Here is a 13,088-nt window from a genome sequence, read left to right as displayed (position 1 = left end):
TCCAACTGTGATAGCAACAGCTTTTTTGTCATTCTACTGGACCCCACACTCCCCTCCCAGACTGTTGGGGGTTATCATAGTCCCCACCAAGAACACTCTTACCTGCTCTTATGAATCATCAAGTTGGCTGGCTCCCACGTGGATCATCCACGACGTTTGTTTTTCTGCTAAGTTCCCAGAGAAGGAAAGTAGCCAGCGGTGGGAAGAAGGCGTTTGTGAGGCATTTGATGCCTTCTACACATGGTTCTGGAAGAGCCTAAATGACCAATTGAATCAACTCACTCCAGTTATTGCAGCTTGTGCAAAGCTGCTGCTTGACAACATGGCTTTAGTAACGTATTATGACAATGTGAAAATACACTTGTATTGATCACACTGTATTTTTTCATTGTCATATTTTTCCATATATTCCTAAAAAAAAAAAAAAACATTTAAAAAGAAAAAAAAAGTGTAGATGGGTTAATATCAGGGTTAGATTACGTAGGGTATTTACTGTTACGTGACCCTAAATTATTACATTTAGGGTTAGAGTGGAGTTAAATTTAGTGAGTTAAAGTTGTGATTCATTTTTAAGAAGAATTAAACCTAGGAGTAAGGTAAAGGATTTTTTCAGTTTTAGTTTTAGAAAATGTTAGTTTAGGTTTTGGGAGGATTAGGGAAAAAAAGGGGTGTTTAGGGTACAAAGTACTCAACCCCCTATGATTGATAGTTGAACTGCAGGAGCTGTTATAAGTGTGCATCACTCAGAGCTGTTCCTCCTGCAAGGCTTTCCTGTGTTAGATGGTGTTAGAGGACAGATGGGAAGTGATCCATTCCTCTTCCTGTCCAGCCTCACACATAGAAACTGGAGGAGCTAGGAAAGCACTGAGTTTTACCTCTATAACCTTCCAGCAGCTCTGCTATCAAACATCCGAATAGCTAGCACAAAAAGATTTTAAGGATAGGTGGCAGTACCAATATAACATGGTGCAGCTTAAATATCACCCAAGGGTCATGTCACAACAAACACTTAATACATACGTCTTTATTGGAAAATAAAGGTGACTGCGCACACATTGGTCAGAAATACCTCACAATGGTAAATGGAACCTAATATAAAACAAACAGCTATGTATAATAGAAGAGTAATTTGAAACACTCACACATTTTAGAGCCAAAATATTGATCTCCATATTGAATTGGGCGGGAAAGAACACCAACCAGACCATATTTGGACATTTACATAACTGTAATTAGTAAGGTTGTTTATTGGAGGGTATTTAAGGACCATTTGGTCAGTACTGTATTTGTATGCACCTGAGGAAAACCCCTTAGTGGGTTAAAAACCCTGTGCTAGAGCTTTATATAGTGAAACCGCCATGTGTGTGATATAAGCAGCAGTTATGTCCAGTCTGTGTGAGACTCCCAAGTCCAACCTACACAGGGTTATTCACTATAATGAGAATTTCTGGGAATTCAAAGTTAGTTTAAAATTCCTATCAGCTATGTTTCCAGTCCAGCTACTTTGGCTTTAAATGTGAAATTCACTTTGAATTCCTGATAATTCCCTGACATTGTGGACAATTTGCAGAGGCAAAGAAAACCTCAGAATACTCAAGAAGACTATCTTAGACATTAGACACAATTTGTGCTAATTTTTGGATTAGAGAGAGAAACCAGTTCTGGATGATGCTCTGATCCCAGTACCCAGCAATGAGTCCCAGAAGGCGGCTACATTCCCAATGCACATTCACCAGGCATATGGGAACACCACCGTTCTCCCAGGCCGTGAGCCAAATGTGGGAATCCCCCACAGTACAGCCCTCAACCATATGGAGCAGACATTAAGGGAAGCAGGAAGGTACCCACCATAAAGTGTAGATTCTCAAGGGGGACTGCCTGATCAGATGGCATACTGTGCTGGCTCTAGACTCCGTCTGGAACTGTACTGACAAACAAACAAACAAAAAAATAAACCCAACACGGTGACACCCACTTCTTTTGGCAAGAAATCTCCACAATGTGCAGTCATGTCTCTCAGCCAATCCTAATCCTCCCATATGTTTCTGTGTTAGAGCTGCAGGTTTCCTTCTACAATGTCTCCCTATTCTGTTTGCGATACTGAGACAAGTAAGTGATAAGGTGTACAAAACAAAAATGGTGTCTGCAAAAGCACGCATACGGCATCATGCAAAAACAATCAAAATGATCATATTCAATCTTGCACCTTTGGAAGAGGGAGACGTTGAAATTTATTCATGAGAATTCTTTGGAGTTCAAAATGAAAATCACATTTTAGGCAAAACAGTCAGACTGAAAACATGGCAAAGTTTGAGAAATTTAAATTCTCAACAATTCACACTTATAAAAAATAAATAAAAAATAAATAACCTTGGCTGCACTAAAAACTGAATCATTATCATGTTATCTCATGTTAGACAACCCTTAATAAACAAGATTATAACGGCACAGCTGACGCTAAATACCTTGATGGGTGAGATTGACCTTCACCTTCCTGCAATCCCAAGGTGACATACACTCAAATGAACCTCAGCAGGTGAGAGACACCTCTTCACTTTACTTACATAACCACTAACGTACCAAGTGACTGTAGATAGTTGTTAAACTTAAGATCAAGTTTATAAAATCTTAAATGTTTAAATAGAAGATATAGGATAGTGATATGAGGCCACAAGCTAGTCTTTAAGATACAACTCAATATGATGAATGTGACAAAATACCACTGGTGAACAGAAACTACTGGCGGGGGCCGTAGGTGCCCATTAGAGCATTGGTGGGTCCCTAGACTCACTGGGGCCCTCTTGTGGTTGCACTGTGTCTGCTTTCATCATGGGGTACACTTTATATGTTTTTTTTTTTTTGCTGGTGTTTACTTTGCGTTATTGTGTTTGGTGCACTTTGACAAAAATTTTAAGAGTGAAAATAAATGTAACAAAAAGTAGTGTACCAAAGGGGACTGGGATTCAATATTATCTGCAGAGGGTGCCAGCTGCCTTCCAGACTCAAAAGTAACAAATAAAGAAAATAAAAAAAGTTTTATTATAATAAATCTATGAAAAAACTAACTCAATGTGAAAGAAAGCCTTTATACAGTGGTGCTCGTGTACAATAGTGTAAAAACAGTTGTAAGATCAATCAATAAATATTATAGTCTAATGGTCACCTACTCGTGTGGTAACACAATACATAGCAATAACTATCACAAAAAAATGTATGATATATATCGAACTACCTGTTGGGGGATAATGGTATAAAATTACTCCAAAGTTAGAAAAAATATATATCCATGTACACGTCTGTGCCAAGATATATATAAAAATATAGATATTTACCAGAGTTAGTGTAATCCTGAAGGAGTAATTGGATATAGTATAAATATATATCAGGGAATAGAGTCGTAGGGGGAGGGGAGAGGAGGGAGGAAACCCAACAGTAAAACTGAACTGAAGAGATCTGTAAAAGTCTATTCAGATACACTTATCAGGAACAAAGTAACTCAATGTAGAGGATCTCCTGTGCATTCGTGGGTACCTAATATAATACCCCCTACTACATAACGTGCCGTGCCAATCCACATGTTAAATTGGAGGTCTATTGGTATTAATATAGCCGGAAAGTTGAGTTCTCAGTAGATCAAAGAGGGGACGTACATAAATTGATGACTCAACTAATCTAACTGCGGTCACCTTCCTGTGTCTTCAAGGGCACCTACTTCTATTCCCAAAAACACTAGTACCACATAATCCCTGAAAAGAAAAGATAAGTGAAGTAAAAAGTAAGCGCGGTAGCAAGTACGTGTGCCGTCATCAGAGCAAAAGAGACAGCACATAGCAGGACCCTGACGCGCGCATTTTGCCCGAGCTGGCTCGTTTCGCCCGAGGGGACCCTCTGACGAGTACAGTAATTTATATTTTAATATCGCCTTTATCTCCTCTCCCTGTCACTGATTAGCTTCTCTTGTTTTGTATCCTATATTTTTATAACTGGTGAAACACCTACTAAATCCATAGAATTTTGGGTACAGAGATTAAAAACAATATTCAGAATATATAATATAGGGGTGGGGTAGGGGATACAGGTGTCGTGGATTCCTGTTCATATTGTTTTTCAGAAAAAAAAAAAGTGGTGTGAAGTTTCACTGCTTGTTTAAACAGTCACCCCCAATTAACCTTTTAGTGACGGTAGTAGTTAAATGCACTTACTTGCGGTTTCGTTCTCTCACCACCCGCTGGGTCAGGCTCTGAATGCACTGGGCACGGTAGTTCTCGTAGTGGGTTTCACGTGTAACATCTTTCAAGTCCTGCATGTGAGTGCGGATCAGCATGGTGCGCAGCTTAACAAAGTCACAGTGCTTCTCGTTCTCCACTGAGGAAGAGATTAAATAAAATTATGAAAAATCACTAACAGGACTGAGCAAAAAGAATGAGGGCACTGAGGCGTGAATGAAAAAAAAAAAAAAGTTAAACATATCAGTGTCATAGAAACAGAAAAGGGAAGTAAGTTCAAACCAAATTGATCATCTCGATACCGAAGAACTACAGGACAATGTGTAGCAACAAACCATCTGCAACGTTTCATCATAATAATATTTATTCTATTATTTAAAAATAACCACTATAAAGGAAATATGCATTACTAGATATAGTAGTAATTACTCACAAGATTACAGTTGACCTATCATGGTCTGAGATCATCTATGTCATATATATATAATTATTTATGATTATTTTATTATTATAAAATATTGCCTTACACCCCATCCTTACACACTGAGAGTCCATAAATGATTACACAGATGCCAGTATCTATTTTCTTAAAACATGTTCTTAATGGGGGACCAGTAATAGATTGAGAGAGCCAAATAAGACTCTAAGTCTATCACTCGCTCCCAGAAAAAGAGAGTGGGTTGGAAGAGGAGGCAGATGTGCACCGTTAACAGTACTTTGAGGTAAATCATTTGTAATTGGTTTAACCCCTTAAGGTATGATGGTATCCAGGACCTCCAGACATTGTAACTTATTTATTGAGATGAAGTTGATATGGTGCCCAGACTGTCCATTTAAGCAGAAAAGTGTCAACATGTACTACCCCAAAAAAGAAACCCTTTGATGGCAGTTAGGAAGACGTCAGTAGTTATATTCTGTATTGAAAAACATTTAGGTTACAGTTTCTCAGAGATACGGTAGCTCACAGGACTCACCAACAATGTGTGTTCTCAGAATGTCACTGCACAATTTATGTTTGCTTTGTATCATAACACATTTTTTGTGCTATATTTACCATATTATATGCAATGGCTTCAATATGCATATAATAATAATAATGAAAAAAAAAATTCCTATCTGGCTATTTTGACTAAAACCTGATTTTTTTTTGGTAATTCTTCACAATTCTTGGTTTAATTAACAAATGCCTATACCTGCATCTCCTCTGTTGTAAACCCTCTATATCAGGTAAAGTATAGAGTTCACTCTGGGAGTAAAGTGTTACTTTGTATTTGCCACAGAATAGTGATTAAGGGACCTTACCTTCTACTACTCCCCAAGGGTACAGTCGGCCTCTCACACGACGCCCATTAATCTCCACAACAGTATTGGAGCCGATCACAGCAAACGGAATGCTTCTCTATAGGACAACAGACAGTCAGAAATCTATCATGATAGGCCTAATGTTTACTGTCTCCCTCCCGGCTTCTAACAAGCACTGAGGATTATTCACTAAACATAGAATTAGAATAAATTAGAAACTGAACTACAAACATAAAAAATTTTACTGAAAAAACGCCAAAACTTAGCTATAAGCTATAGCCACAGCTCGGTTATCTTAGCCTATATTTAGCAATTTTCAATTTAATACAATTTAGTGTTTATTGAATAAAGCTCATTGTGTGCGTCTCATGATTAAACGTGTATGGTTGATATAAAAAGAAAGAAAGAAAATTAAAGGAAGGAACAAGACCATGGGTCGCATTGAGATTGGTATGTGTTGACTAGGTTTTTATCTCAACAATACTCTTTCATGATAGAGGAGATTACTAGGTAGCTTGAGAACACTTACCATAAATCAGGAACATTTTCGGGGATAGAAGTGAGTGGGCCAAATTGATACCTAATGTATTTCCTCCAATATTCTATTTCTTATCTTATACCCAACCCCAATGTTTTAATACTATGATTTTTTGCTCAGTACAAAGGTTGTTGAAGAGTCCCTTGTATTAGCATCTGGGGACTTTGTTTTCGAGGTTTAGGTATTGATGACCACTAATAGTGTCATTGTTGCATGCATTAAACAATACAGGCTTTCAGGACCATTAAAGATTTTTTTCCAATTAAATTTAAAATAAATCCATCTCTATTTTAAAACTATAAGTAGTCAGGCTCCTTGTACCCCATGCTACATTACTGTTTATAGTTTACTTGACGGCTGGTCACCTTCAGTTCCATGTCCTGGACTTTAAAGTCCTCATCCTGGTCTGAATCACACTCTGGAAACTGATAGATCTGGATCCCAAAGTGTTCCAACTCTTCTCGAATCTACAAGTAATTTGAATATAATTAATTATTTATCATGGCACATGTACTCAGTGCTTCCCCCATACAATGTCCTATAAAAATGAATGGAAGCTGCATGAACATAAACGATACAACATTGAGTGGGCTGATAATCACATGGTGCTGGGTAGATGACACCACTTGTAGCAGTATTACCCACACACTATTTCTATTTAATATTTCAATACTTTTTGTTGGAAGTTAAATGTATAGGGTGGTGGAATTTCGTTTTTTTTTAGGTGAAAGGATCGTTGCTAGTACAGTAGCAGTTAAAGATTTGTTCTCATGTTTATTTTATTGCAATCTATTTGTTTGGAGTTTGCATTAACTGTTGCTGTCAGTCATGTATGTAGGGGTTTGGAAAAATACTCCTTTCTGTCTCATAAGAGATTTTTTTGCATGGTTCTGAAGGAAGCAAGGTGAATTGTTAGTGTAGGACTCCCCTAAGAGGTTTGCCTTGACGTGGCAGGTGGGCTTACACCTAATGGCCATTGGAGTGAAACAAAAATCCTCAATGTGTCTAAATATGAATAGGGATTTGGGGTAGTGCACAGGTAACTCTTTTCTTTAGTTTAATGAATGCACCCAAATGTACCTTTTAGATTTTTTATATTATCATTTATTTTATTTTCCCATGTTACATAAAGCTGAAAAGGCAGCAAGTAAATATACACGATTGTAAATATTCCTTGGTTTGTTCCACTGTATTTTACAAGGTTTTTAGTGGGTCAGCAGTATCTCACTTATGACATTGGTTCTTTGTTTGGATTTGTAATGCCCTAGTTCAGTCTTGTGGAACATGCTCTTTATAAATAAATAATAATCATGTGAAACCATTTCTTTTTAAGGACCTGCAAAGAAGCCTCATTTCCTGTATCTGACATAATGAAATTAAATACCAAGGTTCACATAGATCCCAATAAACATCATCTGTCCTATATGCAGTAATGCCCACAGATTGTTTTCAGTTGCCACATGTACAGTATGTGTTCCAGGGATATGGCCTCCCTGATTGGCAAGAGTAGAGTCTAAGGGGCAAATGGTGTCCGAACCCTTGAACAGAACTTCCAAAGACACTTAGAACTCACCCTCTGTTTCTTCTGCAGCAGCTCTGTAGGTGTCAGGCTGTCAGCTTTTGCCAGGATTGGCACAATATTCACTCTATCCTGGAGTGCGCGGAGAAACTCTATGTCCAGGGGACGCATTCTACAGGAATAAATATTGACAGTTTAGATTGCTCAATCTCTGTAGGAGACAGAACGTGAACTGAGGGTTTTTAGACTTATGGAGAATATACCTTCTCAATTAAGGGGGACCTTATTCTATCAAAGACTGCTTTCCAGAACTATGACCACATTAGGGAAAAAAAATAATTCTTTGGTAAGGATCAAAAAATATGTCCCATTGACTGTAAACTCCATGCCATGTGGTCTAGAAAATAATGACCTTTTCAGTCCTCTATCACAACATGGAAGCCCGAAAATTAAGCAATATATGGGGTACGACTCTGCAAGATGGGGACAGATTTACTGGCACCAAGATGACCACCTAGATATAACATTTGCTCAAAAACACTGTATCACAACTCATTGTAATTATCTGTTGACATGCTCTAGACTAGAGGTATTTTTTTTCTGTTGTCACAAAGTATGGGACACTCGTGCAGGCAATCCGCAGAGTTCCCAGTTAGGTCTACCAGTATACAAAATAGTGTTTGACCACACTCTGTGGTCCAAAATCAGTTTCAGAATGGAACTGTCAGAAACAGGGGTGTTCCATTTCCAACATACAGGAAGAAATTTCTAGTTTGCAAACCAAAAAGTAGGGAAATGTTCAAAATCAGTTTAGTGGCATCATTGGATTCACTACTGTGTTTGCTATGTTTTCACAATGTATTATTTCAATATTTTTCTTTTTCTTTTTAAAAAGGCTTGGAGAATTCTTCCAATTTGTGGAAATTAGACAATTATTACTTACACTTTTCAGTTAATTTAACAAAACCCAGAGAGGGAACCTGATTAAATTTACCTACAGCAAAAGGATTAGATACATTTGTAGATATATTTTTAAATTATACATTTTTGGTAATCCTGGAGTGCATTAAACAAGAAGTGAAAAAAAATGCTACAGTCGCAATCAAAGTAGAATCAGTAGAATCATAGATTCATTATTTAGCCCGAAATTTTCCATTTCCATTTGCCATTGTAGGGAGATTTCATGTATAAATAAATCCCGACGTAAAATATAAAATACTTTATTGTACATACCCGTGTCCGAGAGGTGACAGAAAGTACAGACAGCAATGCACACGAGTGTCCTGGAGATTCTTGCGATTTAATCCACTTTCATCCCTGAAGTATTGCTCAAATTGCTGGTCAATGTAATCTGATATTGGCTTCCAGCTAAGGGTCAATTAAGACAATTTAAGACAATTAAGGCTAATTGGAGATTTTGTAACAATTCCAACAGTTAATGCTATGTTCTCTGCTCATGTACTGTATATAGCTCACCGTGAACTTATGTTAAACAGTCCACAAAAATAGTGTAGAAATGCATACACAAATACTACATCATTCTGGCAGTTTATGATGATGTAGCTTTCAGGACATCAAGATAGTCAAATGTATAATTATTGACATCTCTACAGGAAAGTTAACTCACTAAACTGAACATTGCAGCAAACTCAAAACACAATTACAAATTGTTAAAAAAAAAAATAACTAAGCAATGACTATAATTTAAATAGGTCAAACACTATATATCTGTAGTGAAGTGAGGGGAGGAAGCAAACACAGAAATTTAGCGTTCCCTCTCCACCCAAAAGAACTACAATCAAAATACAAATATAAAGAAAATTGCACCTAACAGGATACATATAGTGTAAAATCATACCATTTGTATAAAACTAAAATCAATAGAGACCTGGTAATGTCCAAATTTAGAGTGTAATAGACCCCCTCTATTTTATGTCACAACTGAGGACTATCACACTCTCAAAAATCATTTACTGATGAAGATTTGGATATCTACAGGTCTTAATTTGGTTGTATATATATGTATATATACATGGTATAATTATGCACTATATGTATCCTGTAAGGTGTGACCTGTTTTTTTCTTTGCTTCATGACTATAATTTAGTTTGAGAATTTTTCCAAATCAGCTATTTTAGCATGGATTTTGTAATCTGGATGTTCCAATTCAAATGCCTACAGTTCAGAGTTTAGTGAATAAAGCACTGGGGTTCTAAGAAACCATTGGAATGAGAGGGATAAGTAACATTTCACAGGCTGATTTCCATTCCACAAAAACAAAAGACTCATTCAAATTTATCTTTAACCAGAAGTCCCGGATAAAACAGAGATTCCTTTATTTCATAGCAACATAATTCTTTTAGAATTATCACATCAGTAAGAAGATGGGCTGTAGTTTTCAAAATCAATGGATATACACACAAAGTAAAAAGTAACTGAAGGAAATAGAAAAATAATGTACACAGATGCACATACCACTCCTCGTTGTTTATGGCATCACCATAACCTGGTGTGTCCACCACTGTTAGTCTCAGTCTGACGCCTTTCTCCTGAATGTCCACTGTCTGCTTCACAATCTCCACTGTCTGTGTTACGCATTCTGCAGGTGAATGTGTACAGTTAATATCCTCTGTGAACATAAAAATACATGGTATTGCAGTGTAGCTCGTCATGGATGCCCAGTACGGGGGTTTAATTGGCATGCCTGTTATCAAAGGAGTTCACACACTAAACAGTGTAACCTAGTTCATTAAAAACCCATGCGAAATATTTCGGCAAAGAAATTGCTGATTTAGTAAAATTCTCCAACTCAGCTATTTGGATATTTTACCCTACATTTAACAATTTGGTCTTCAATTTGCTACAAACCCCAACAAGTTCTACTCCCTAATGTTGCAACCAAAGTAAAGCACTACATTTGATACAGTAGAAATAAGAATAGCAGATATCACTGACCATGCAACATACCCTCTGGACTCGGAATCTGGCGGCTACGATATAGATCCGTGAGGAAGAGACTATTAATCAGAGTTGACTTTCCGAGCCCTGACTCCCCTGCAAGAAAGACAGGTGATTTTCAGTTTATGGGCCAACTTGAGAGACGCCATGAAACGATGTACACTTGTACTGGAACACAATAAACTGCAGGGTACCATAGTTAATTACAGGAGATTGGCAAATGAATTATTTTAAACATACAGTTTCAGGATGTCATGCTGTAAAGTACTGCCATTGCTTATTATTTAATTACATAGACAATATAACATCATAATAATATTATCAGAATATAAGAAACCGGGAGAAGACGTAAGGTCCCACTATAACGCTTCATGTCTTTACTCCCACAATAATGTGACAAACATAACACCTTTATCTTTCATTTCAGTTAAATGATGGCTAGATGCCAGAGGCATGACTGTGTGCCAGAGAAACGGTGTGCCAGGCCTAGCAGTCTGTCAGCCCCGTCTTAAATTCACCCCGTAATGATGGAAGGCCAAATGTAAGATTTGTCAGTCATAGTGATACGTACTATTGATATGGCATTGATATTCTGGAATATCCCACTCCACCATTCCTATCATAGCTTCTTAATCTTCTGTGGATTTCAGTACCACTTATGTACTGAGAATACCCTCTCTTTTCATCCTGGACCATGTCACCAATTGTCTGTCCTCTATAACTAGATGGCTGCCCGCTTTTTGAAACTAAATCTCTATGAAGGATATCTAGTTGCTTATCTTCTTTCAAGGACAAATTTCCCAAAGTCAGTCCCCATCAGGTCAAATATGATTAAGCTTAGACATTTCTCATTGCAGAAGATGTAAACATATAATGAAGGTTTAGGACCTAGCAAAATTCCTTAACTGGCTTTGTTTTCGTTAAGAAGTGATTAAAGCAACTTTCGTTGTTCTAAGTTTAGGTGGATATAATCGTTTCTTTAGAAGTTTTATTGGGCATGGTGGCTGACAGGAGTTGGGATTTTCTTATCCTACATTTCCATGCGAGTACATTTTATTTATCGACAGGGGGTTTTTACTTGTTGGGGTATTTTCCAAGCTTCCAACACCACTACTGTCTGATTTTGTTTTATTAATTTTTTTTCACTATATTTTTAAATCCCTCCTTTGAACCAAGTTTCAGAGGAGCCTTTTTTTAACATCACTATATCTTACAGTATTTTATATCACATGCCTTTTACTTGACACATTTTTCCAACAGTTCAGCATGGTGTCATTTTAAGTGTCATAGCACAGAGCTCTAGGTGAAGCAAACCAGCTATTACACAAATGGAAAGGGCAATATGGAATCTGAAGTGACTCACATGTACCTGTCTTTCACTAAGTGTATCTCCATACAGAATATATAACATTCTACTCTTTCTCTGCTGAGAGTTGACATGTGTGGGTGTCACTGCTGTCACTAATTGATGAAGTTATTCTTACCTGCAACCATCAATGTGAATTCAAAGCCTTTCTTCACATATTTTCTGTGCACCTGGTTGGGGAGGGTGGCAAAGCCCACATAGTCTCTATCTTCCTGCGGTGAACAGAAATGCAAGCATCACTTACAACATGATTTCTACATCAATGTGCTGTAGACAACAATAGGAGCCAAATGTTGACTTCATGCTGTTACTAAACTACATTTCCCTTGATCCTCTATCAACCAATTGCTGGCTTTTTTGGTCAATATAGGTTTATGGTAACTGTAGTTCTAAATCACCCATTTTCATTTTGAATAAAATCTGTGTACTAGCAAGGAGTTATAAAGTAATTTCTGTCTGAATTTTCACCCATTGGTATATTGGTGTCATTTCACTTACAATTGTGTTATCTCAGATACAAATACATCACTAATTTCATTATTAATCTAGATGTTCTTCCCGTGTCAGTGCTGCACAGTGTGCAGCACCTATGTTCCTGAATGCTCCCCCATAGAGATGAATTGATTCAATGGATGAGGAGATTCTGATTGGTGCAGAGCTGCATTTTGCTCCTTAGCCTCCTAATGCATTATAGTTACACATTGGATTTGCTGAGATCGTCAAGATCTTGTTATATCCCCCCCCCACCTCACTTTCAGGCATGTGGACTTAGTTTAATATATATATATATATATAATTATATATATTGCCTGGTCAAATTACACTAATATGGTCTGTACTTCATAAAAATGTTTTACATTTTACAATTCATTCCATACTTGCTTCTCTCAATTTCCTTTGGATTTCTTCTGAGAGCGGTTTTATATATCTGTGCACACAGTGAGCATTTAGACTACAGGGCCATGATCTATGCACCAAACGCACTCCATTTAGCCACAACTGTTTTGGTGCTTATAGTGTCCCTTTAATAACACCAAGTTATTATCTGTAGGAGAATTTACAAATAAAACTGGAACACTGGCACACTAATTGCCTTTAGCGGTGGCGTGAGGTTTCTAATTACATAATAATGATTTGTGCTAAAATATTTACTACAAGTCTGTATTTCTAGGGCAATGC

At 37.2% G+C, this 13,088-nt stretch overlaps 1 protein-coding gene across 5 annotated transcripts in view; it reads right to left on the bottom strand.

Annotated features, from left to right (window-relative positions):
• Positions 1 to 13,088, bottom strand: part of LOC134603453 (septin-4-like) — a 68,189-nt gene that overhangs the window by 24,538 nt on the left and 30,563 nt on the right. For 3 of the 5 annotated variants that reach the window (XM_063449466.1, XM_063449442.1, XM_063449475.1), the window contains exons 3-10: positions 12,028 to 12,121; positions 10,553 to 10,639; positions 10,061 to 10,214; positions 8,819 to 8,953; positions 7,640 to 7,757; positions 6,432 to 6,533; positions 5,529 to 5,625; positions 4,203 to 4,365 (exon numbers count right to left, since the gene is read on the bottom strand). In XM_063449466.1, the coding sequence (XP_063305536.1) occupies positions 4,203 to 4,365; positions 5,529 to 5,625; positions 6,432 to 6,533; positions 7,640 to 7,757; positions 8,819 to 8,953; positions 10,061 to 10,214; positions 10,553 to 10,639; positions 12,028 to 12,121 (950 nt within the window). Of the gene's footprint in view, positions 1 to 4,202; positions 4,366 to 5,528; positions 5,626 to 6,431; positions 6,534 to 7,639; positions 7,758 to 8,818; positions 8,954 to 10,060; positions 10,215 to 10,540; positions 10,640 to 12,027; positions 12,122 to 13,088 lie in introns of all 5 variants that reach the window. The other 2 variants (XM_063449450.1, XM_063449458.1) reach the window with 2 other exon arrangements.

This window comes from Pelobates fuscus, chromosome 1, assembly GCF_036172605.1.
Source record: "Pelobates fuscus isolate aPelFus1 chromosome 1, aPelFus1.pri, whole genome shotgun sequence".
NCBI lineage: Eukaryota > Metazoa > Chordata > Amphibia > Anura > Pelobatidae > Pelobates > Pelobates fuscus.
This window is presented reverse-complemented; position numbering and strand designations above follow the sequence as displayed.